At 38.3% G+C, this 27,191-nt stretch overlaps 1 protein-coding gene across 5 annotated transcripts in view; it reads left to right on the forward strand.

Moving 5' to 3' along the window:
* Positions 1-633: 633 nt before the first annotated feature.
* TAX1BP1 (Tax1 binding protein 1) overlaps positions 634-27,191 on the forward strand; it is a 54,575-nt gene continuing 28,017 nt past the window's right edge. The window contains exons 1-5 of one of the 5 annotated variants that reach the window (XM_037509695.2): positions 634-782; positions 10,160-10,328; positions 13,250-13,352; positions 18,200-18,387; positions 24,381-24,539. In XM_037509695.2, the coding sequence (XP_037365592.1) occupies positions 10,167-10,328; positions 13,250-13,352; positions 18,200-18,387; positions 24,381-24,539 (612 nt within the window). In that variant the 5' untranslated portion in view covers positions 634-782; positions 10,160-10,166. Of the gene's footprint in view, positions 783-861; positions 1,012-1,075; positions 1,155-1,386; positions 1,495-10,159; positions 10,329-13,249; positions 13,353-18,199; positions 18,388-24,380; positions 24,540-27,191 lie in introns of those variants that run through there. The other 4 variants (XM_037509670.2, XM_037509683.2, XM_037509677.2 and 1 more) reach the window with 4 other exon arrangements.

A 27,191-nucleotide genomic window follows, 5' to 3' on the forward strand; every position in this document is an offset into this window, starting at 1 on the left:
CAGAAGTGATCTCAGAAATTATAATTACGAATACAGCACAAAATCCACACAGAAAAACAGTAGAGGTGACAAAAGTAGTTAACAACTCACAGAAACGTGGGTAGAAAGTGGCCACTCCAGGAACAAGAGGAAATAAGAGTCACAGAGCACCAAAACTGAAAAACTCCTAGGAGAAAGCCAGGTTTTAGTGACCAAAAAACTCTTGATTAAAAAAGTACGGAGCTGGACCAGAAGTTGGGAGTGCCCGAGTTTAGGGGATTGCCCTCCAATCTTGTGGACACTCCCTTCACTTTTATGGCTTTTACTTTCTTATCCTTAAATTGATGGGCCTAGATTTCTAAAATCCAGGCAATAGCAGGGCAATAGTCTATATAGATCTCTGGGCTACCCTTTCCACCCAACAGATCAATTACTTTAAAAAAATTAAATGTGTCAAAAGGTAGCAGCTTGCCTGGGACCATGACTCTAAGCGAAAACCACGAGGCGGAACAAAAGAGCTCCGGCCCTCGCAGAAGCAGGCGCTCGCACCCTCCCGGGGGCAAGCGGCGCCCGGACACCGTATTTCAGCGGAAGTGGTCGACTAACTCCGCGCGGCAGCGGAGGCCGCGGTAGCGGAAGGGACGGCTCGAGGGCGGAAGTGACGTAAAGCCGGTTCTTGTCCCTGAGGGTGGGCGTAGCCGGTCGGTCGGCTCTGGCTGTGGTGCGGAAGAGATTAGGCGGCTGATGGCGGCTGGGGATTGGAAACTGTAACGCTCTCCCTTTGCTCGGGAGCCCTTTACTGAGTAAGGAAGGCGCCTTTCTCGCCCCGCCGCAGCGCGCTGTGTGCTCCGGACCCGAGCCGGAGCCCTGGTGGGGCCCCACACCCCGGTCTCAGGCCCTGGCCCGGCTCTGGAATGGTGTTTGTGATGACGAAGCTGCCCAATAACGATGGTTTCCTTCCCGAGGACAGCTGTTTCCTCCTGAACTGCAATTGTGACGGGAGTGTGGGCGACTTCGCTGCCCGTGGAGTTGGTAAAAGCGACGGGTGGTCGCTCCCTACGGCGGGTCTTGGGGGCGGGGTAGGCCTTTAGCGATGTGGGGGAGGCGTGAGGGACGAGCGTCCTTAGACGACGGGACCCTCGGGGAGAAACTCTTGTCCGAGACTTAATTCTAGGGTGAGTGTTTTGGGGGCGACGTGTGCTACGGGCGTAGGGAAATTGGGGAAAACATCCAGGTCAAGCGCGGAAAGGACGCCGGGGGAGGGAAAGTCGAGTGTTTTGGTTCAGAGGCGTTCGTGGCGGAGGAGGCGGAGACTCCCTGCGACGCCGGCGTTGGGGTGCCGCGGGCGGAGTTAGCTGTTGGCGCCGCACCTGGGCTGCAGGTTAACTGGCTCCTCTTGGTTTGTATATGGAGGGCCCCTCCGCCTAGTGCTCCGAGGGATCTTCAAAATGTTGCAGAGGGAAGTCAGTCTTTGCTGAGGCATCTCTTCTTCCTTTCACAGCCCCCTCCCCTAAGGTGGGCAGGGCGTTTACCTTTTTAAAGGGCTCTTACTTCAGGGAATCCTCGTTAGAGGTTGATGAGCGCTGGGTGTGTTTACATACGAACCTGTTGATTAAATGGATAGTAACTTTATTGGTAACACGTTTCGTTTGAAAACACTGCCATTTAATTATACTCTTTGCAGAGCGGAATGATTGCTGTTATTATGTCAGGGATGTTGACGGGAGAATCTTAATTTTTTTAATCCTGTGTTGTGACTGTAACATTTCCACAAACAGCTCAATTACTAATACTTTTGGTAAAGAGCGTTTAGAGATTATTTGAATAACAGGTTAATCTAAAAAGTGGACCGAGTGCCTTCCAAATGGTATTAGAGAGTAGAGAAAGTGCTTGAGGCCAGGCTTTCGCCTTTGTTCACTCGTCAAGGATAGACTGGACTTGTTGAAGGGTTGCTTTTAACGCCAGAAATGTCTTGGGTTTTTTCTTTTCCAGTTTCAAAGAACAGCCTATTGTATTTATTTGCAAGTCATCGCATTATTAAACTGAACACCTCTTTATTATTACGGCTGCAGCTGTGTGTGTAGAATTGCCAGTAAATAACTTTTTCTTAACAAAAATAATAGGCAGTTTGGAGTTCTGATAAGTTCCAACCTTTTTAATGATGTTAAGTATTTAACGATGCTCCTATTCTTTGGGGAAAGTTTTTCATAGTACGAAGTTTATTGGGTTGCATTCTTTAGAAATATTGGTGTAATTAACTGAAATTTTGGCTCTGGATTTCTGGCTTTTTAAAGTTTATTTTGCCCCCAAACACGCCGCTGAAAAGGAAATTTCGTCCCCTCTAATATATATATGGCCGAGACCAAAGCGTTTAAGAAGCTTACTTTTAAAAAAAATCTAAAAAGTAGAAGTGGTAACACCTGGTCAGAGTGGCGTTGCACTGAATGGTAAAGAATTCTGGAGATAGGGATGTCTTTGAGAATCAAAGACATTGATTGAGAATGCAAATTAATAGATCGGTGACTTCTCCCTTGCCTTCCAGAGTGATTGCCGTTAATATTTCCCTGGTCTGTAAGCCAGCTGATAGTCTTTGAGCTAAATAAAGTCTGAGTAGTTGGAAACGATTAGAATGTCAGACATGTTTTTCCTTTCAGATGTGTGTGTGCCCTCTAGGACAAATTTGGAGATGATTTTAAAAGTTCTCATTTTTCATTGAAGTTTTGTAAAACTCTTGCTTTGTCAACACATGTAATGTACTTTTTATTGCTGTAGGTCATTCATGGAATTTTTGTTACTAATCTTTATTTGCTCTGGTTTTACTAAATTTTATTACGGGAATTTTCAAAAACACAAAAGGAGAAAGAAGAGTAATAGGAACCACCATTTTGCTAATCTTGTTTTATTGCCTTCCCCAACACATTTACCCCCTAGAGTCTTTAAAGCAAATCCCAGATGTCAGAATATTTCGCTTATAATTAGTTTAATGTGTTTGATAAGGACTTTAAAAAAATATTGGTCCTCATGATCACTATCATGTGAAAAATGACTATTTCTTTTTTCAATTTTAATTGTTAGAATCGGCAAATTATATGTAATTTTTAAATCATAGGGCTTCATTTCATTCCGTATGTTTAATGGACAGTTCTTAAGAGTTGGACTGTTTTCTACTTTAATTGACTAAGGCTTACATTTTTGGGTTAGTCAAGTAAATAGGAGACACTGGAAAAATACCACAAAAGCCAGATTTGGGGGCTTGAAAAAGTTACAAGATGAAGAAGTAAAGATAACATTGAAATGTTACCTTCCCTCTCCAGTTATTTTAACTGGCTGCTTAACTGAGTGCCTACTACATGTTTTCTTTTCCTTATTGCTAGATCCCCCACATAATAAAATTGCATTTTAGACCAAAGATTTTATAGTATAATGTTACAGCATAGCATATATAAAGAAACCCTGGAAATAGACCTTTGGGGAATATGGTAGGAAACACAGAAGAGGGCACTGCAGATAACAATATATGCATTTCAAATTTTGTTTCCCAGCCAAATGCATATGGTCCTTTAATTCTTCACTGGAAGATTTTTATTTAGCCTGGGCTAGATCTTAATGTTTCTGGAGATGTACTTTAGAGAATAAAAACGCAAAGAAGCAAAATGGAAGAAGCAAAACTTTGATGGGAAAGCTGCTTTCTTTACCCTTTAGATGTAGAGGCTGTATTTTCTCTTTCTAACCAAGGTGCAGTTTGTACTTTTTCCTCAGGATGTTAGTCCAAGCGTTACCACAAGGTGATGCAGTGACTTTGTACATTACTTCTCTGTTGGGCTGAGTGTGTGCCTTCCAGCATGCACGCATGCATACTATGTAAAGCTGCCTGTGAATCATCTTGATTCATTGGCATTTCCATTGAATTGCAACATTTTTATGAATTTCCCCATCTTTTCATTCCCATTTCCTTACTACAAGAAATGAAATAAGGAACTGTATGGGAATTAGACATTTTATTTTACCATTTAAAATTGTTGATTCATGCTGTAATTACATTCAGATTACATTTATCCATGTTAACTTTTTTGAGTGGAATCTATTTTGGAATTTAATTAAAAAAGAAAGTAACAATTAGGGCCTCCCCGGTGGCGCAGTGGTTGAGCGCTGGGTTGCGAAGCTGCCCGCGGCCTCTCCGGCGCCAGTTCGATCCCCGGCTGCTCCCCGGCCACCCGAGGAGGGTCCCACATGGCGCGCAGACCTCTCCTGCCGCTCGCTGCTCCCCTCAGCAGTGTACTTCGGTCCTTCTGCCTGCTCTGCTCCCCGCTCTGGCTCTGGTGAATTCTCTCACCCTCCCGCGCTTCTGACTGTACCCAGTGCATGTATAAACAAAAAAAAAACAAACAAACAAATAAATGAATAAATAAATAAAACATGCCTCTATTTAAAAAAAATAAAAAAAAAATAAAAAAAATAAAATGTAAATCTTAAAAAAAAAAAAAAAGAAAGTAACAATTAGAGTTAACTTTGTAATGACTTGTTAAGTATTTCTATAGTTACCACATCGAAATTTTTAAAAAGGTGGCTGTTTTGGAGAGGTTAATGAAGGTTATTAATAAAATGTAAATTATCTTATTCTTAGGCTATATAAGCACTATGAATACATTAAAGTCTGATGTTAGGGTTTCCTTTTAAACCTGCATTTTGTGGGGAGGATTCAAAAATGAAATTTTATATTAATATGTTTATTTTAAGCAATGAAAATAATACATTTAAATAATTTTGTTAAAGTTCTTTTTTTTTTTTTTAAATAGAGGCATGCTTTTTTTTTTTTTTTATTTATTTGCTGGTTTTGTTTTGTTTTTTTTTTGTTTATACATGCACTGGGCACAGTCAGAAGCGCGGGAGGGTGAGAGAATTCACCAGAGCCAGAGCAGGGAGCAGAGCAGGCAGAAGGACCGAAGTACACTACTGAGGGGAGCAGCGGGCGGCAGGAGAGGTCTGCACGCCATGTGGGACCCTCCTCCGGTGGCCGGGGAGCAGCCGGGGATCGAACCGGCGCCGCAGAGGCTGCGCGCAGTTTCGCAACCCAGCGCTCAACCGCTGCGCCACCGGGGAGGCCCTGTTAAAGTTCTTTTAAGTCCTTTTCGTATATCCCTCTCATAAGTAAAGACTTAATTGTATGTGTATTTTTGAGTCCCTTTGATGTACTTATACGTATATCCACATACATATATGTTTGGTACAAAGGAAACCATACCTTCAAACTACATTCTTCTAAGATATCTTTTCTTTGATTAGGGAGGGGTGAAAGATTTAGGCAAGAATGAATACTTTTTCTTCCCAAGTGTTCAGGGCTTCTCACTGCTTTCTACCCAAAATAATCTGCATTCTTTAAGTTACGTTAATATGCTTCCCATTAATCTTTGACTGATCTCTAGTTCTTACCTGAGGTGACTAGAGACCTATTCTGGGCATGTTGAGAAAAATCTGTTTCTTGGGGCGACCCCACAAGTACATGTCTGTATCTTAAAAACTTTTCAGCGAAATTGGTAGTAGGCAGACTGAGGATTACATCAGTACCTCCAAACATGCATGCTCTGTAAAGAGGTTCTGCCATTAGCCACATAAAGACAAAGCATACTTTTAGTATGTGAGAATGTAAACAGAGTGATTGTGTGCACAGGAGAAGAGAAAGAGTAGTAGTATCCCCAAAACACCCAAAGTAACTCATCTACTCATATGTAAATGCCCAGCCAAATAGGGTTGATCCAAAGTGGGGCTGCTGAGGCCTACAAACTTGCCACAAGTCTAAGGCACCATCTGGTGGGGACCCAGAGAAAAGGGGTAAAAGGGGCTAGGCAAGTCTGGGACCAATGGAGCAAAAGTAAACAACAAATAAAAATAGACAGGCGGCCATTATCAGCTTCACCACATGTCTCTCAGCAAGTGTCTGTGTGTGTCCATTCCATGTGTGTGTTCCATGTCGCCCAAGCTTCTGGTGCAGGTCTGAAGATGAGAAGCAAGTGTGTCGTCCTTCACATGTCTCTGCTCTGTATGTCTCTTCTTTGTGTCTTCTATAGCTGCTTTCCACTCAGCTCCACCCTTCTTTAGGTGAGGCAGGAGACTTGAATCTCCCCTTTTTATGGAGATTTCTGTAACAAAATAAAACTGTAAGGTTTGCCTTACTAGTTATGTCATGACCAGCAGTGAACATGGAAAAAACTCAAATCTATGGGTCGTGTCTCACTCCAGCCCCCCTTGTGAAGCCAGCAACTTGAAGAGAGATTATCATTAGTGACTTCATTAGCATCATGTCGCATCCTTTAGGCTCCAGATTAGTTCTGGTAAATCAATGAAACAAAGTACTAGAACTCTCCAGTTATTTTAGGCAGAGTTACCAGTATTAGTAAATGCTACCTTTCATTTTTCCTGAGGCTTTTGGTTAACCAGCTGAGTTAACAGTTCAGTCTGTGCATAAGGTTGCTGGTGATGTTGGGTTTCAGATGATGGGTTCAGTGTGCAGTTCTTGAGTTGCTGAGGAAAAAGTCAGCAGACTTCCCATTTATCAGTACACTGCAAATTTATTACCAAAAGGAAATAAACAGGCCAGCAGGAAAGCTGGTTTGTGGAAAAAATATGTATCTGCATAGATAAAGGAGAGCTGTATTTTGTCAGAACAAAGGGTGTTCCTGTGTAGTGTTCTTTTATGGAATTACTGTGCAATTAATTTACTGCCTTGGAGTCAGATTGGACTGTTTTTCTGTGATTGATAATCCTCCCTGCCCCCATCCCTGGCTGTTAATGTTTGCTGCCCCCACCTCAGAATCCTGAAAAATTTCATAGGGTTTAGTTTTAAGATTTGTTAATCACCTCTAGCCCCACCTCTGGTGTTTGACCTTGTGAGACCTTCCATCCTAAAGTTTTCTCTCAGCTTCCATCAGTAATAAAACTTGTTCATGCAGATAGGTACAGTAGGATTGTTACTGAATGCTCTCTTTTAACCTCCAAATCCTGGTGTCCTATCAGAGTGTGTTCTAGGTTCATGGTTGACTTTCTCTTTTTGGGATGTCCATATATTTCAGTAAAGTAAGTACTTTGACCATAATGTTACAGGGCAGGAGAAGGGTACCCCAGGATCACCAAACCTGCCTGCCCTAAATAGGTTCTGCCATCTGCCTCATCAAGACAAAACATATAAGACCTTTAATGGAAAGGAACTTTAATACAATTAGTGTGCAATACAGAAAGCCAAAGAATATAGTTTCCAAATCAGGCACCCAAAGTTACCCATCCCCTCGTGAGTAAAAGTCCAGCCAAACAGGATTGGCCCAGAGCAAGGCCTGAAAGCCTGCCTCAAGTCTAAAGCACCTTCCGGTGGAGACCCATAGAACAGGGTCAGAAACAGACAAGTCTGGGAGGAAAAGAGCAAAATCAAAATCGAGATAAAAGCTGCCATGTTAACTTCCCCATGGGTCTCTCACCCACTTCTGTTCCAGTCAATCTAGGACTAAGAAGCAGGTGCAGTTTCTTCATGTTTCTCTGCTCCATGTGCCTCCTCCAGGTCTCCTCCTTGCTCTCCATCCTGTTTCCTACTCCAGTCTCCTCTCCAGCATCTTCTCTTCTCTGCTCAGCTCCAGCCTGCCTTAGGTGAAGCAGGGAACCAGGTATCTCCCCTTTTCATGGCGACCACTCAGTTACAATAATAGAACCAGAGAAAGCACAAGAAGGAAAATGGTTATCTTGTAAAATGTTACTTCAAAACTTAAATTTGCCTTAGTATTTCAAACAGGTCAGCAAAATAAACAGTTGTAAAAGTATTCTGCCTGTAGATCTTAGCATTGTTAAAATATGAGCAGAGTCTTGATGATGTGCTTGTCCTATAGAAACTTCATTTGTGAAGTAAATTAATTTAGTTGGCAAAAATCTTGCCCCAGTTTCCCCTGTTATTACAGAGATTCCTGTTTTGATGACTCAGAAGCAAATGTCTTAGTGTATGTGTACTATAAAATCAGTGATTATACCAAGTCCATGACACTATACATGGGCTGCCTTTTTTTTTTAGTAGACCCTCAGTTTTCCTTTTTCTCAAAAGTAGAACCGAGAATATGGAAAGCATTTGCAGCTTGCAAATTTTTATAATCCACATTCACCATTTTTAAAAGATTTTTATTTTTGCGTAGAAGAACAGGGGTGTAGGCCAGAGGTGTGTGTGTGGGGGAAGAGGATTCACCAGAGACATAATGGGGAGCAGAACAGGCAGATCCACTGAAATACACTGCTGAGGAGAGCAGCAGGTGAGACAGAAGGGGTCTGCTGTATCCAGAGTGAGGTTTTAATTGTAGAGCCTCCAGGCATCATTGACTGGTTAGGGTGACTAGTCTTGTGTGTCCTGACTCATGATCTGAATTGGCATAATGGATCATCAGTTCTTTGGATCATCAGCTTAATGTCCAGGTTCCCGTGGCAGTTCTTTCTACTCCCTTTATCCATTCAAGCCTCCCAGACTTGCCTGCTGGGCAAAGGACGGGGGCTTGTTTTTTTTGAATTTAGCAATGCTACCATACCCGGGCACATACTCTTAGTGTTAAGCAGTAAGTACGTGGGGAGGGTAACTTTCGAATACTGGAAGTCAAGATAAGATCATTGAGGGCCTCCCCTGGTGGCGCAGTGGTTGAACGCTGGGCTGCGAAGCTGCCCTGAGCCTCTGCAGCGCCGGTTCGATCCCCGGCACCCGGCGAGGGTCCCACATGGTGTGACAGACCTCTCCTGCCGCGCCTGCTGCTCCCCTAAGCAGTGTATTTCCGTCAGCCTGCCTGTTCTGTTCCCCGCTCTGGTGAATTCTCTCACCCTCCCGCACTTCTGACTGTACCCAGTGCTTGTATAAATAAATAAATAAAAATCTTAAAAAAAAAAAGGATCATTGAGCACAAAATGAAAATGTAGAATCCATATAGGTAGAGAGGGACAGACTGAACTATTTCAGGACCGTCTGAGACTTGACTTTACATAGTTTGAGAGCTCTGAATAAACATCTACTAGAAACCCAAAAAGACAGACTAAGTCTGGGCATCTGTAGAAATAAGTGAGTTGGTAATGGATACTTAAGTTAGTTGGATTGGGTCAGAATCTACTTAGTGATTCTTTATCCTGGTCACATACAAGATTACGACTATTGAGAACTTTAAAAGAGAAAAAATATATATTCTCTATCTCTCTCTCTCTCTCTCACTCTCTCACACACACGCACGCACAATCTTGTGCCTAGGTCCCTCTTGATAAGTCACTGTTTTTTTTTTTTTTAAGACATACCCCTACTTTCCCACCAGTGATTCCAGTATGTCTCATGATTGAGACATGCTGATCCACAGGATTTTGAACATGAGTCAGTTATAGGAATCTAGAACCTGGAGGAGAGGAATGGATTATGCGTGTGTGCGTGCGTGAGAGAGAGAATATATATTTTTTTCTCTTTTAAAGTTCTCAATAGTCTTAATCTTGTATGTGACCAGGATAAAGAATCACTAAGTAGATTCTGACCCAATCCAACTAACTTAAGTATCCATTACCAACTAGGGAGGAAAATAATGAACTTAAAGGGTTCAACATAGAAAAAACGAATTGGTAACTAGCCAATAAAAAATGGACTTTTAACTGCCCTTGTTTGTTTCTTAGTGTCTGTTCCTAAGGATTGGCAGGTTTCTGTTGGCAGTGTGCACTTAAAACACCCCTATTTCATTTGCTTTTGGTTGCGGTAGTAGCAGAGGGCTAGGCTTTAAAGGAGAGTTAAAGAGTTTGTGTTTTTAAGGTGTGGACGGGGTCCATTGTACTATGGGTGCCTTGGTGGTTGGGTGTGGTGACATGCATCTGATACTGTGTCACATGCGTGTGACATACTGTGTGACATGCATGTGATCCTCTGCCCTGGATCACATATAGTTTAAGCCAATAAAAATTTTTTTTTTTTAAATCCCTGTGTAACTTTCTGACTCAATTGAAAATTAGTCATTTCTTAGTTTACCAGTGTATTTATATTTAATTGCATTTTAAAGGAGGATTCCAATATTAAAGTATGTTTTCTCAATAATTATGGCATGCAAGTAACATGTATTTATGTTAATGTTAAATGTTATGTATTTACTCTGAAGGTACAAGTTTTAGTCAGTATAATTCAGCTTGTATGAATTACTTGTTTCAGGGTCACAATGACATCCTTTCAAGAGGTCCCATTGCAGACTTCCAACTTTGCCCATGTTATCTTTCAAAATGTGGCCAAGAGTTATCTTCCTAATGCACACCTGGAATGTCATTACACCTTAACCCCATATATCCATCCACATCAAAAAGATTGGGTTGGTATATTCAAGGTAAGAAAAACTTTCTGCATTATTTGTTCCATGTAGATGGTTGTATTTTTAAGCATGTTGATAAGTAACAGCCATATCTTAATTCTAAATTAAGGGTCCTCTTTTTATTTTGTAAATGTCAAGTATAAGACGTTTTCATTTGTAAATGTAAACATCTTATAAACACAAAATATTTAATAGGCATGATATTGTAAAACATGTGAGTTTCAATTTATCCTGCTTTCCTTTCTGTCATCTGAAGGTTTAGTTTCATTGAAGGTCTTGGGAAATTTTTTCAGGATTTTTTTCCTTCCATTTTCTCTATTCCTTACCTGAAAAATGATCTTTTCCTTTGGATTACTATATCATTTACTACTTTTTCCAGTCATTTGTAATTAAATCTGTGCAACTCTACAGCCTTATTAGCTCTTCTATTGTTGTGTATTGTCTGTTGCTGATTTTTTTTTTTATTCAAAGATTTTATTTTTGTGTAGAAGAACTGGGGTGTAGGCCAGAGGTGTTGGGGGTGTGAGAGAATTCACCAAAGACAGAGTGTGGAGCAGAACAGGAAGATCTACTGAAATACACTGCTGAGGGCAGCAGCAGGTGAGATAGACGAGGTCTGCTGGGCCATGTGGGTTAACTCCTTGGCTGGGGATTGAACTCAGGCCGTTGAGGTGATAGTGCTGAGACTTAACCCCTAGACCCGTAAGAGCATAAACTTAAGGTTTGCGTCCTGATTTTGCTATTTACTAGTCTTGAGCTAGCTTTTTAATTTGTAAAATGAGGATATTATTTATTCCAAATCATTTTGTGAACTTATTTGTAATGGCTCTTCCCAGTGCTGCTTGAGTCGGGTGTCTATAATTTTGACATTAGCATTTTGTATGTCAACCATCACAGATTCATACTCAGCACTTTTCTTCACTGTATGATCCAGGTAGAGCCCATTTACTTAGGTTTTTTCCAAGAAAGATGTGTGACTTTATAGATGCAAGATAGGTTTTTTCATCAGTGTATGGACAGGGACAAAGAATGCAAGGTATGACTTATGCCAGGTATATTTGGGAAAACACTTGAGATGGGCTCTTTTTCAGGAGGTGGTAGGCGCATTGGGGGATATTGAAAATGAGGGACAGAGCACTGTAGAGTCTAGCTCATTGCCCTGATAGGTCGTGTGTCCTGACAATTAGTGAATGGTAACATTTAATGAACACTCATGTGCTAGACACTGTGCTAAGTGCTTTGCAGGGAATATCTCAGTTAGTTCACAATGCAGTCCTTTGAGATTGTTACCATTACCTACATTTTATTTTATTTTTAACTTTATTTTCTGCATCATTTTTCATTTTTAAACTATTTGCTTCCTCCACCTCCTCACCATTACCTCCATTTAAAAGAGGAAGGGAACAGAAGTAACTTGTCTGAAGTCATATAGTTAGTAAGTGATTTTTCCTGGTGGTCTGACCTATCTTTACACTCAATTACTTATGCTGTGATTGCAAAACTACCATTTTGGGGTGCTCATCATGGGTCAGGCATTTTGCTATGTGCTGCTTTTATATTCATCATAAGGTCCTCTAGTGATTCTAAGAAAAAAAAAAAATGAGCCTCAGACAGGTGAGGTCAGTCATTTGCATCACTGATTCCTCATCCTTAGCTCTAAAGAGATGAATAGTCTTTCAAACATTTTTGACTGTGACACACAGAAACAAAGAATTCTGTAACTCAGCCCAGTGAAGTTTTATCAAATACATCTGAAACACATTTTCATAAAGCAACACATAGTCTTCATACATTCTGATAGTTTCTATTCTATATAATTAAAAAAGAAATGCTGGGGCCTCCCTGGTGGTGCAAGGGGTTAAGACGCAACCTGTGAAGCAATCCGCAGCCATTGCAGCACGAATTTGATCCCGGCCAGGGCGCAACCCACATGGCGCAGCAGACCTCTCCTGACTCTTCTGCTGCTCCCCTCAGCAGTGTATTTCAGTCAGTCTACCTATTCTATTCTCCACTCTGTCTCTGGTGGATCCTCCCACCCCCACGCCTCTAGCCTGCACCCCAGTTCTTGTATACATAAATAAATAAATCTTTAAAAAAGTAAAAAAAAAGAAATGCTGGTCATGAACCACTAAATTGATAATACTGCTTCCTACTGGGTTGTGATCCACAGTTTGAAAACACTCCTCTAGAAAACTAAAGATTGTTGAAATTATTCCAGCTTTAGTTTTCTGTGATCTCTAATCCTAGGTCAATCAGAATTATACCACATAAATATAATTTAGCTCTGTGGATTATGTATTTCTTATAGTACTACTGGCAAATGGAATTTAGGATCTGTTTTAAATATCTTTGATATTCAGTATTTAACAGTATATTGTCCACTTCGAAAATATAGACTGACATATATATATAGAAGGAATGTGTATTTTTGCATTGTAAGTCAAGTTTTAGGGGCATAGGTGATCTATAAATATATATAAGCCTCTTGATAATACAGTCCTTTTAATAAAATTTATATACTGACTGCAGGCAAGATTTGCCAAAGATGAAAAGATTAGTCAAGTTTAGTTAGAAGAGAGGACCTGATTTTAAAAAGCTAAATTTCAGGTATTAAGTAATAAATTGTGAAAACTGTTTAGTGAAATCAAATTTTAAGTAGAACACAGGCTTTTAAAATTTGTTCATATCTATACTAGGATTTTCCTTGAGAAATTCGGTATTAAACTGATTTTAATACATAGTTGACACTTCAGTTTATAAACATTTTTATAGCACTGGGTTATAACAGTAAAAAATCATAAAATTGACATACTTGTTAAAGAATCATGATTTGTAAACATAGTAAATACAAGTTTAGCTTCAGGATGCAGTAAAAAACAATATGGTGTAAGATATTCTAATGTTAAACCATTTATAATCTCCATGTTTTCTTTTAGGTTGGATGGAGTACTGCTCGTGATTATTATACATTTTTATGGTCCCCTATGCCTGAACATTATGTGGATGGGTCAACAGTCAATTGTGTGTTAGCCTTTCAAGGTAAAGAACTGAAAACTGCAAAAATTGGTGAAATCAGTTTATTGCCATTAAAAATGTTGTATTCTGTTGTATCTTCTGAGGCGTGACCAAGGTACCACAGTTGAATTCATTTTTATTTTTGGCAAAAATCATGAGTATAAATATCTAGTGTAAGTCATAAGATATTTTATGGAGGTATTTGAAAGGTTTTTTGCTTGTTAGTTTAACTTTCATTAGAGAATGGGTTCTTTAAATAAGGGATCAGGAAAAAAAATTATAAATTCAAAATCAACGGGAAACTATAAATCAGAGCCATTCTGCAGGGGAGGAGGAGGGAGTAGGATCAAAACTGGAGGGAAGAGCAAAAGGGACTATGGTGATTGTGCACGGGTGAATTGGTGGTGGGAATTTTACAGGGACTACACTTGAGATATACATTGTACAAAAATAAAAATGATGTTAAAAATATATAAACTTAAAAAAGTGAGAGTGGGCTTCTTTCCTGACCTTTACATTTGATTTTTTTTTAAATGATAAAACACAATGCTATTAGTAATGTTAGAATAATATAACAAATTAGAGGGAAGAAGAATATTCAGTTATCAACATCATAAAGATGATTAACAGGAATTATATAGAGTATAAAATTAATTCTTCCCTTGGCATCATATATAAATTTTAAAAAATACTTAGAAATCTGTAACAGTACTTGCAAGATTTTTGTATTTTGTTTGAGTTATATTAAACAAATTCTTGGTCTTATTTATGCCATGGAATATTTTTTGCTCTGGTGAAGCTTGTAGACTGTCTGTTTAATATTCCACTTAAGGTGCATAGAATTGCAAGGGAAACCAATAACCATTGGCTGTAACTTTAGTTTGTTCATCCAGTTGTCTATTAAAGAACATCTTGGTTGTGTCTCAGTTTTGGCAGTTGTACATAAAGCTGCTATAAACATTCTTACACAGGTTTTTGTGTGAATGTTAACTTGTAATTCATCTGTGTAGATACCATGGAATGGGACTGCTGGATTTTATGTTGCGTGTTTAGTTTTGTAAGAAACCATACTGACGCAAAAAGTGATATAACTATTTTGCATTCCTACCAGCAATAACTAAGAGCCCTTGTTGTGTTACATCTTTGTTAGCATTGGTGTTGTTAAAGAGTTTTTGGATTTTGGTGGTTTATGTTTTTAAAAAGTTTTATTCTGAGGCATATATATTTCGTGTAGATATTGTCATTGTAACCACATGGAACTTGTATATACAACAGTTCCCATATTACTGTGTCAAGAAGCAAATACTCAGGTGATAAAATTTATACTGTAATGTAGTCAAAGATCTAGGACCTCAGATGTTTGAGTTAAGAAATGTTAGAAATTATGTATGTAGTTTATTTTTAAATTCACAGCATTTTTAAAGATAAATTCAAGTGCATATTGAAACTAATTTTGTTAATCTATTCTAAAAATTGTGGGTTTATTTCCAGTCATTTTTAATGTGATTAGTTTTTTTATTAGTGAATGTATTGAATTTGTTACAGTGATTAATGCATTTATTAATGACTTACCAAGAAGTTTGAAAGCGATAAAAATGGAGAAAAGCATTCAGTCTTTATATTTTTACTTAAATGCAGTAAACTTTATACATTTCAGAATTCATGTCAATTTTTGTGTTTTGAATTTTGAAATTGAGAAATAAAAGCTTCTGCTTACCTAGAATTTGTTATTTAAAGAAGTCAGGATAAAGACATGGAAAAAGGTTGTAATTCAGTGTTAGGACTGGAAAGAATCCCAAATAACTGCTCATTTTGTGGATAAGTTGGACCATCCTGAAGTGCAAAACTCAAAATAACTAGCAAAAATACTTATGTCTAATCATTTCCCTAAATGGATCCTTTTTGTTTGTTATAGTTTAACTGATTGCTGATGTCACAGGCTATAAAGTTTGACTTGCAGTTTGGTTTTTTTTCCCTGTTAATCTGAGGAGTGCCTTTTCTAGATAGCTTTATTATTATTTTTTATTTATTTATGCATAGAAGAGCTGGTACAGACCAGAGATGCATGGGGTGACTCACCAGAGACAGAGTGGGGAGCAGAACAGGCAGACTGAATGACATACACTGCTGAGGGGAGCAGCGGGCGCTACAGGAGAGATCAGCTGCGCCATATGGGTCACCTCCCTGGCCAGCCAGGCATGGTACTAGTACTGATAGCTTCATAGTGCTGTGCTTACCCCTTCCATCACTAGGGAGACCCTTTTCTAGATAGCTTTAAATTAGAGTTCTGAATAACTGCATTTTATCTTTTCAGAAGGTTATTTGAACCACATTTTTAGTGGATGATTTTTGTGAGTTTTTAAAAAATCAAACCCTAAAATAACTAGTTTGTATAACTTTATGATGAAACCTGAGCTGGTTAGACTTTACTGTTTTCTTTTTAAACTTTAAAAATTAGCCTAGTTCCCATTTGCAAAGCAATTCAGCCATGAATGAGTAGGTATTAGGAAGGTGGGATTTTAAAAAACTTAAAATATAGCTAGATTACATCTTCATTTAACTTTATATTTTGAAATAGTTTTGGATTCAAAGTTGCAAAAATACAGTACATAACAGAATTTCCAAATACCTTTCACCCATCTTTCCTTGATGTTTTAGCATCTTGTATAATATAGTGTGGTTTTTTTTTTTTTTTAAAGATTTATTTATTTTATACAAGCACTGGGTATAGTCAGAAGCGTGGGAGGGTGAGAGAATCCATCAGAGCCAGAGCGGGTTGCAAAACAGGCAGGAGAGCTCTGCGTGTCATGTGGGATCCTCGCCGGCCAGCTGGCCGGGGATCGAACCGTCGCTGCAGAAGCTGCGGACAGCTTTGCAGCCCAGCGCTCAACTGCTGCACCACTGGCGAGGCCCAATTATAGTATGTTTATTTAAAAAATCAGAAATTTAACAGTGGTATAATAATATCGATTTAAAGTACAAAACTTGTTCAAATTTCACTGGTGTTTCTACAATGTTCTCTTTTCCTGAATCTAATCCAGTGTCCTGCAGTGCTCTTAGCTGTCATAAAGTATGAGTTGTCTTCATCTGCGACAGTTCCTTAGTCTATTCTTGGCTTTCATGACCTTTACGTTTTTGAAGTACTTGTTAAGTTTTGTTTTCTTTTCTATCATATTCCTTATTTTGGGCTTGTCTGATGTTTTCTCATGATTAGAATGACATACATACCATAAAGTGATGATATACCCTTTTCAATGTATTGTATCAATGTATTGTACTTGATAGTTCATAGCTTATTCCTATGACACTAACCTTGAACACTTGGTTAAGGTAGTATCTACTAGGTTTCTGAACTAATTAAAAAGATAATATCAATATTTTCACCTTTGTAATTAATGAATATTATGGGGGAACTATTATGAAACTAAGGGAATGACTTATTTCTCTTTAAACTTTCACTCATTAATGTTAGTACCTATCAGTGGATCTTGCCTACAATATTTATTGTGTTTGCCTAGTAATGCTTTTCTGTTCTCATACCTTGTACATTTATTAGTTGGAATTGTTAAGATAGGAAGAGTTGTCCCCATCTCTGTGGACTCACGGTTATTTATTTTCTTACATGAATTAAAGTCTAATGTTACAATTTGTTACTCAAATTATTCCAGTTTACTTTGGCCACTGTGAACTTCCATCAGGTGGGCTCCCGTGTTATGCTATCCCGACCTCCTTCCAATTCTCTTTAGAAGGCTTTTCTTACTTTCAAGCACCACAAAATGTATTTTCTCTGCCCCTCCCTCATGTTTCTAAGGAGAAAAGCCACCTATTTTTTAAAGAATGGAACCAAGTGAAGTAGATATCCTAGTAATGAGGCTGCAAATTTCAAGATATAAGAGGATACTAGGCGTGATTATTAAAGATTTCTGGGTAGATATTACTATCCCAACATAAGGTAAATTTATTCATCTTTGCATGTTCGTTTTGCAATTTTTGAATGTTTCTTTTATACAAGTGGCGGATGCCAGAATTTGTGTACACACTATATAAAAAATAAATATAAAATATTTGCCCTAAGTATTTCTGAGGTTTGATGCAGGATATAAAGCATGCATATAATAAATAGTGCAAAGTACCCTTTTTGCAAATGTAAAAATGAACGTGGGATTTTTGGAGAACAGGTAAAGACTAATTTTGAACTAGGGTAATCCAGCAAAATATAAAAATGTTAACAGTTGGGTTGAAGAATGAAGGAACAAATACTGAGCACATTGCTTGTCAGATAGTGGACTAGATTGCGTAAATACATTTCTTTGTCACACTTTGGAGCTCTGAGATAGATGGCTCATATCTCATAGATAAGAATCAGGCTCAGTGAGGGTAAGTAAATAATAGTGGCAGAACTGTAATTCAGAATAAATCTGTGTGGTTACAGGTAGTTTTATTCTACTGTACCGGTGGACCTTTTTTTCTACCTTTAAACAGTTCATGTGCACAGCCAATTCCTTTTGTTAGTACCTTCCTTTTGCAGTTAATGATGTCAAATATAAGAGATCATTTCTTTAAATGACTTATCCTCAGGTTTTTTTTTTTTTTTTCCTTGTTCCTTTCCTTAGTCTCATCTAGTCTTTCTCTTTGAAAACTACATACTTAAGATGAATTGGTCTTATACTAGTGAAGATATGGGAAAACAATAAAATAAAAAATTTGGGCATATTTTAGGAAGAAGGGGACAGTCTTTGATACTTTGTAAAAGGAGGAAAGACAGCCTAAATGCTTAGTAAAGGGTCAATAATTAGAGGAGATGCCGAGTACTGTTGAAGTAACATTTTATAATGTGAAATTTAATAATTTTTTTGTTAATTTCTTCATAGGATATTATCTTCCAAATGATGATGGAGAATTTTATCAGTTCTGTTATGTTACCCATAAGGGTGAAATTCGTGGTGCAAGTACACCTTTCCAGTTTCGGGCTTCTTCTCCAGTTGAAGAGTTGCTTACTATGGAAGATGAAGGAAATTCTGATATGTTGGTGGTGACCACAAAAGCTGGCCTTCTTGAGGTTGGTACCAGCAGTGAGCTAGTAATTAAAATACTTTTCATCTAAATACGATTGACATGTATTAATTTCATTTGTTAGTGTACAATGTAATGATTGTATATTTGTATATATTGCAAAATTATCACAGTAAGTCTAGTTATATCTATCACCATACAATTATTTTTTATGATGAAAACTTCTAAGATCTCTCTTAAATATAACATGATATTACCTTAGTTACCATGCTATGCATTACATCCCAGTCACTTATTTCTTAGCTGGGAGTTTGTATTTTTAAATGCTTTTCTGCCATCTTACTCTTCCCACTTTAACCTGAGTCTACCCGGGTGTTTTTTGGATTCCCTATATAGATGAGATCATAAGGTGTTTATCTTTCTGTCTGACTTACTTCACTTAACATAATGCCCTCAAGATCCATCCATGTTGTTGCAAATATATATAAGATTTCTTTTTTATGGCCAAATAATTTTCCATATTGTGTGTGTGTGCGCACACACTTCTGAGCGTGTTTATACCACATCTTTGTACACTTAACCATTGATGGATGCCTAGGTTACTTCCATATCTTGGCTATTATAAATAATGCTGCAGGGAGCATGAGCGAGCATGTATCTTTTCAAGTTAATGTTTTCTTTCTTTTTTTCTTAAAGATTTATTTATTTATGCATACAAGAGCTGGGGTACAGGCCAGAGATGCAGAGGGTGAGAGGACTCACCAGAGACAGAGTGGGGAAAAGAACAAGCAGACTGACTGAAATACACTGCTGAGGGGAGCAGAGGACGTGACAGGAGAGGTCTGCCTCGCCATCTGGGTTGCTCCCTCACTGGCTGGGGATTGAACTCATTGCAGAGGCTGTGGATTGCTTGATAGTGCAGTGCTTAACCCCTTGCACCACCAAGGAGGCCCAAATGTTTTTTTTCTTATATTCAGAATTAATTAGTTGGATCATATGGTAGTTGTGTTTTTAATTAAAATATTTGAGGAACCTTCATTTTATTTTTCATAGCCACTGCACTTTTATTTTATATGTATTTTAGATAATTTTTTTAAATAATTATTCTTTTTTAAATTTTTAAAATTTTTAAATTTTTAAAATTTTTTATCCATTTTATTTTAAAAAGGATTTATTTATAAAAGCACTGGGTACAGTCAGAAGTGCGGGAGGGTGAGAGAATTCACCAGAGCCAGAGCGGGGAGCAGAGCAGGCAGAAGGACCAAAGTACACTGCTGAGGGGAGCAGTGGGTGGCAGGAGAGGTCTGCACACCATGTGGGAACCTCACCCAGCGGCCAGGGATTGAACCAGCGCTGCAGAGGCTTCGGGCAGCTTCGCAACCCAGCGCTCAACCGCTGCACCATCGGGGAGGCCCTATGTTTTACATCATTCTTGTACAACATATGCTTTCTCCTCTCAGGTGTCGTCCCCATGAAATTCCCACCACCAGTTCACCCATGCAGCATCACCATAGTCCCTTGTGCGCTTCCCATCCACTTTGATCCTTCTCCCTCCTCCCCTGCAGAATGGCCCTGATTTATAGTTGCCTGTTGATTTTGATTTTTAATTATTATTATTTTTTGCCTCCTGATCCCTTATTTGTTTCCTCTACATTTCTCCTATAAGTGAAACTCCAGTATTTTTCTTTTTCTTTCTGGCTTATTTCACTGACCATAATCCCTCCAGCTCCATCCACGTTGCTGTGAATGGCATGAGTTCATCTTTTTGGTTGCTGAGTAATATTCCATGTTGTATATATACCACATTTTCTCATCCAGTCATCTATTTTTAGGCATTTGGGTTGTTTCCATAGCTTACCTATTGTAAAAAGTGCTGCAACAAACATAGGGGTGCAGGTGTCGTTTTGAATTAATGTTTTTGCATCCTTTGCATAGATTCCTAGGAGTGGAATTGCTGGATCATATGGAAGCTCTATTTTTAGTAGTTTGAGGAACCTCCACACAGCTTTCCATAGTGACAGCTGTATTTTATTTATGTTCCTATTAGAAATGCAAAAGAGTTCTTTCTTATCTTCACCAATATTTTTTGTCTTGTCTTTTTCATAATAGCCATTTTAACAGACGGGAGGTGTTACCTTATTGTGGCTTCAGTTCCCATTAGTGACGTTGAGGATCTCTTTGTGTACCTGTTGATCATCTGTCTTTGGAAAAATGTCTGTTCAGATTTGTCAGTTTTTTTAGATTGCTGTTTGATATTGAATTGTATGGGTTCCTTACAAATTTTGGATATTAACCCCTTACCAGATACATGGCTTGCATTTTTTTTTTCCTCATTTAATAGGCTGTGTTTTTTTAGTTTGATGTAGTCCTACTTGTTTATTTTTGTTTTTGTTTACTTTTGGTGTCAAATCCAAATAACCATTGCCAAGACCTATCTTAAGCAGCTTGCCACCTATGTTTTCTTTTGGTAGATTTGTGGTTTCATATTCTTATGTTCAAATCTTTGACCCACGTTGAGTTGATTTTTGTGTATGGTATAAGAATAGTGACTCACTTTCATTCTTTTGCATGTGACTGTCCAGTTTTTCCAACACTGTATGTTAAAGGTAATTTTATGAAGAAGAGTTCATGTTGTGAGGTATATATGGTGCAGCTGACCTCTCCTGCCTCACCCCCTGCTCCCGTCAGCAGTGTATTTCAGTTGATTTGCCTGTTATGCTCCTCACTCTGTCTCTGTTGAATCCTGTCACTCCCTGCACCTCTGGCCTATACCCCAGCTCTATGGTGCATAAATAAATAAAAATCTTAAAAAAAAGAAAATAGAACTTTTTTACCCTACACCTAAAAAAAGTAGACTATTACATTTGAATTTCTGTAAAAAACAGATTATTTGGTTTAGAATAATTTTTTGGCTAATTTACATTCATATTTAGTCTGTAGCAGGCCATTGCTATTTCTTTAGAGTCAGATGGATTTTTAAATATGTGAACATTTTAAGCTTTTGGTTTTATTTACCTTCAGAAGCAGACTTCAGGGAAAAGAAATTATAGCTATAATACTTATATAGCCATGCTAAGAGAGAAAGAAACTGATGTTTTTACTGTGAGTTGTTCTATATCGTCCTTCTTCCCTTTCAAAAATTCCTTTCTTATCTTAAATAAAGAAATGTAACTTTTACAGGCTGACTGAAACATTTTGTGGTGACAGCTGCCTGATGATCAAGGTCATTTTTAGCCTGGGTTTGAATGCTAGTCAAAGATGATGAAACAAGCCCAGCTCTTAAGAATTCAGTTGGCATTTATATTGCAGTTTTTTCAGTACTTGTTAGACCACCGTGATTTCAGGACCTCCAGCAGAAAAGATCAGGCATTTTGGGATTTACTTCTTTCTTGTGCTCTACGTAGATTGGGAAATTGCATAATTTTTTTCACCACTTATACTCATAAAAGGCACTTTATGAAGAAAATTTAAATTGTCTCTTAAGTGTATTTTGGAGACAATATTTTTATATTCTGACCATCTTTTTTGATAGATCCTTTAAATGTTCACATTCATCAAAATCTAATGATTTCATCTAAAACGGCACAAAATTAATGCAAATGTGAGGCTTGGGACGTGATGACATTAAAAAAGAGAAATGAGTCATAATTTTCAATACACGATCCTTGATTGGATCCTAGATTAAAAAAATTTTGAAGGTATTGGGAGATAATGATTACCTGTTGGGTAGTATTATGAAATTGTGAAATTTTTTTTTTTAGCTATGATGTAGTGATTGATTAGGAGGCTGTTGCTATTAGAAGATGCATGCTGTGAAGTGAAATTTTTTTCAATTTCAAAATGGTTAAGCAACAGTATTAAACATAAAAAGGCATATAAACATGGCAAAATGTTAATGAAATTAGGTTATAGATATGTCCAGGGTGTTCCTCAAATTTTAACTATTTTACATGCTTGAAAGATTTTAAAATACAAAATTTGGGGCAGGAATTGGGCTTGTGTATGTTTTCATCTGATTTGAATTCCTGTCTTTGATTCCTACTTGCTTTAGAAAGTACATGCCAATTAAATAAATTTGGGAAAAAGTTGTTCTTTTATAACGTTTCTGTTGTACTGTGTCAAGATTAGCTTCATTTTTAAATCATATTTAAAAATATAAGTAACAGTTATAAAAGCAGTTCATGGATAAATGGACATTTCTCTTTGGTAGGCACTTAGGTCTGTCATTTTGGTCTGATAGAGGGGAGGTATAGAAGCATCATTCTAAAAATTTTCAGCCTTTCAACTCATAACAGCCTTTTAGAGTTTAATCAGTTTGATTCCATCACCACTGGTAAACAGTTTTTGAGGTGTATTGGGTAGTTTGTTTCAGTTAAATATATGCTGTCTTTGTGAAGGCTTTCCTCTGAGCCTCCACTCTTCCCTGGTTAAAATCTAAGACTTCCTGCTGTTAAGAGAAATGTTAACCGTGTTAACGATGTTATTTACTATTTTCGCCCCATAGTTAAGTAATTTTTTAGAATATTGGGGATTTAGATTTTGGTGAAGGGGAGACTGTAAGTGTTCCCACAAGAATCCATTGTTAATGTTGTACAGTCTACATTTTTGTCATTAAATTTGTATTTATAGTTTATTTTAATTTAGAAAAATGGACATCATATGTTTGTGTGTGTTTAGAAATTGCTATTCCTTAGTACCTTATTTAAGGGACCAAAACATTTAGGGATAATCCCATAGGTAAAGGCCTTATATAACACACAAGGAAGTTACAAGTAGATTAAAAGATTTCCTATAAATTTGCATTCAAGAATAGGTGTTGTAGGGTAAGTGAATTGGCCTGGCTTTTTGCGCCTCTAGCCTCTGGCTATCACCTGAAGCTTTGATGGTATTAACACAGGCTCTTGGGAGCGTGGGCGAGGGGCACGCCTGCCTGATTGTGGACACCTGGAGTATGGGTATGTGCACGTGTATGTAAGTGTGCACACCTGAGCCTAGAGGTCAGGGATATAAGGGTGACATCACTCAGGGAGATGTCAGCTACGAGACAACAGCTACAACAGGGTAACAGGTGAGACAGAGAGAGCCCAGAAAAAGAGTAAAGATTCATTGGGGGGCTAAGAGGCTTGGTTGCCTGCCTGCCTCCTTGTATGCAAGCCTCCCTGCCTGGAGTGCCTGGTTCCCTGAGAGAGCATTAGAGCCAGAAAAAGCCACCGAGGGCTCCGGGACACTCTTTATCTCTCTGCTTGAATCCATAGTGAGCCTGCCCTGTGCATGCTTTCACAACAGGTGTTTTCTTAATAGTCAAGATAAGAAAAGCCCAGAATTATGTTACTTAGGAGACTTAATTTGAAAGATATGGATTTGAAAATTGCTGAACTTCTTAATAAGGTTGTAGTGGCAGGAAGGGCCAGAGCAGAATTTCTATGATTCCATGCAGATGGATGAAGGAAGAGTCCTTGGAGCCCTTGGGGGTTTTTGCAGGCTTTTACTGGGATTTATCAGGTACACAGCAGGCAGGGGTGCTGGGCGTGGGGAGGTGGGGGCAGCCCCCTGGCAAATCTTCACTTTTCCTGGGCTCTCAGGTGTTCTGCCTCTCCTGGTTCTGCTGTTTCCCTCACCGTGCTCTTCAGCTGGCGTCCCCGTGACGCTGCCCTTATAAGCCCAGTGTCTCAGCCCAGGTGAATTCCATTTACATGTACCCACGCCCTATTCCAGGTGCCCACCATCAGGCATGCATTCAGGATGCAGGGATCCATCATCAATCCTACTGGCGAGAGGGCAGAAAAGCCTGATGTTTTTTTATCTTACCCTACAAAGGTTCATTTTTTAATTTACTATTTCCTCCTTTGCCCAAAGCAAAAAGTTTACATTTATGATTAATGAATTTCTCTTAACTGAAGGTTGGAAGAGGCTGATTGATATGAAGAAGATAATATGTAAAAACTTTTTATGTGAATTTCTCCATGTTTTGTTGAAATGGAAAATTGAATTTGTAAGACATTTAAGAGCCTTACAAAAGCAAATTTTTTTGTTTTATAGTTGAAAATTGAGAAAACCATGAAAGAAAAAGAGGAACTGTTAAAGTTAATTGCTGTTTTGGAAAAAGAAACAACACAACTTCGAGAACAAATTGGAAGACTTGAAAGAGAACTTAACCAGGAGAAAGAAAGATGTGACCAACTGCAAGCAGAGCAGAAGGTTAGTTTCGGGTTTTTTGGTTGTGTCTTATATAACTAATTGGAGTTGATAGTCTAGTGCCTGAAACCCGTTTTTTTTTTTTTTTTTTTAAAACTGAATCAGTTGAAGTGAGAAAAAAAATTTTAAAAAATAGCATTTAGGTAAGTATGAGAATAGGTCAGTTCTTTTAACTTCTGCCAGTTTCTTTTATGCTGTAAATGGAAAAGAACTTTTAGATTATTGGTTATCAGGCTTGATGAGTTATTCCCAACTCTTTGTAGATGTTTCACATCTAGTTACATAATATTTGATAGAAGGGGATTGGGGGGGGGGCGCATGGAATTCAGCTAGGAATGATAAACACAATACAGGGAAATAAAATAGTTAAAATTACTTTAAAAAAATCAGAATTCAGTGAAATAAGATGTATTAAAATTTGAAAAATTTGAAATCTCTGTATAAATTACCCTAAAAACTACCTCATTAAAATTGGCATATTTTCTTCAGGTTATTATGTTAATAACTTTTGAAGAAGAACTTAAGTGTGGGGACTGCCATGGGAACCTGCCCTGTAATTAAAGGATTGGAATTTCCAGTTCCATCCACTTTGACCTCTAAGGGAGGTGTGAAGAGGGTGGAGGTTGAGTTCAATTGTTAATGGCCAATATGTTTAATCAGTCATGACTGTGAAATGAAGCATCCTTGAAAGCCTGGGGCGGGGTGGGGGGATGGGGTGGGGGCTGCGCTTGGCGTGTTAGGGGATCTTCCAGGATGAATATCTGGAGACCTGGGGAGAATGGAGTGCCTGAGGAGGCTGTGGAAGCTACGTCCTTCCCCACATACCTTTCCTTATGCATCTCTTCTATCTGGTTATTGATTGAAATAAATTGGTGATCTAGCGAGGAAACAGGTTTCCTGAGTTCTGTGTGTCTTTTGTAGCAAAGTAATCAAACCTGAAGAGAATGTCCTGGAAACCTCTGATTTAGCCAGTCTGTTAGAAGCACAGATAATAATCTGGCTTGCCACAGAAACTTGAAGTATGAGGATGGGATCATGGGAACCTCTTTTATGTAACTAGTTGGTCAGAAGTATAGGGGGCAGCCTAGGTTTTAGGCCAGTGTCTGAAGTGGTATAGTGGTCTTGGGGACACTGAGCCTTTAACCTATGGAATCTGAATAGATAAGAGCTGAATTGAGTTGAATTCTCAGGCACTCTGCTGGTGTCTGAAATTTCTTGTCGGTGTGGGGAAACCTGCCCATGTACTTGTTGGAGTTGGGTTTAGAAACCCAAACTGGCTTAAATTCTGCAAGATTTCTCTTGCTCTTTGAAGATACTATTTTTAGTAACCAAGCTATGTGCCTAATTTAAATCTCATTATAAACATCTGTTAAGTCTTCTATTACTATTTAGCTATTTTAGTTCAAAAATATGTAGTTATTTCCAAGTTTTACTTTTGAGGAACATTGATACCCTGCAGTAGGAGCAGGATATTTAATTGGTTTGAGTACCACATTTTTCATTTTGAATGTTTTTGGCAGTATTGTGCAATAAAACTTCAAAATATATGCCTAACTTGACTATAAGACCATTCATTGAATTTTTACTCTTACCACTTCCTTGTTGTTTTGTATATTTATTATGCTCTTCTCTATATTCCTTTCCACATTTCTCTCATTGCTACCTGGATTTTGCAGTTTTACAAAGTGGAATCCAGTCTTTTTCTTTCACTGTATTAGAAGCCAGAGGGGTAGAGGTGAGATAAAAGGTGACTCATGAAAATAGTCCATTACAGCATGTAATTAACCCACAAGATGAAGAATACCCTGAAATTTGACCTTTGAGGTTTCAACTCTGATCATCTTGAGGGTTTATTATTGTACATTGTTGTCTGTTATATTTTTGTCTGATGTAGTTCTAGAAACCCGAGAAGATGTATTTATATTTCTTGTAGCTGTCTACTTAGCTGCAGTTGATTTCAAGAATCAGGGTGTCTAAGAAAAGCCAGATTAAGTCACAGGAGTAAGATTTATTTTAAAATCTAGCAGCTTCCATAAATAATACAATCCTTTTGCCAACAATTTGCTATTTAGAGTATTTAGATACTAATTTATTAAATTTTACTGCTGTATACATTTGAAACTACTATACTATTGTATTTCTTTCTAGCTGTCAGTGATACTGTGTTTAGTTCTTCATGTATTCATTATTACCAGAATTTTGTCTTTTTTCACATGGGTCTAAAAGTGCTATGACTTTTAAAGTTTTTATTGTATGTTTAGCTGCCTAAATGTGTGAATCACTTTACCTTAATCACAATCTTTTTATCTGTTTTTATTTGAGAGTTAAGATTTGGGGGAATTGGTGTGACTCTGAAATGCCCAAAATTTTAAAACTTATTCTAGCCCTATTTTCATATTCTGCTTTATTTTGCTGCACTATAAAGTCAATTTACTTAAAATTTTTCTGTTTTAATAGTAGAATTATGGGGCCTCCCCGGTGGTGCAGCGGTTGAGCACTGGGTTGCGAAGCTGCCCGCAGCCTCTGTGGTGCCGGTTCGATCCCTGGCTGCTCCCCTGCCACCGGAGGAGGGTCCCACATGGTGCGCAGACCTCTCCTGCCGCCCGCTGCTCCCCTCAGCAGTGTACTTTGGTCCTTCTGCCTGCTCTGCTCCCC

The sequence above is a fragment of the Talpa occidentalis genome, unplaced genomic scaffold, assembly GCF_014898055.3.
Source record: "Talpa occidentalis isolate TD23 unplaced genomic scaffold, MPIMG_talOcc4v2.1, whole genome shotgun sequence".
NCBI lineage: Eukaryota > Metazoa > Chordata > Mammalia > Eulipotyphla > Talpidae > Talpa > Talpa occidentalis.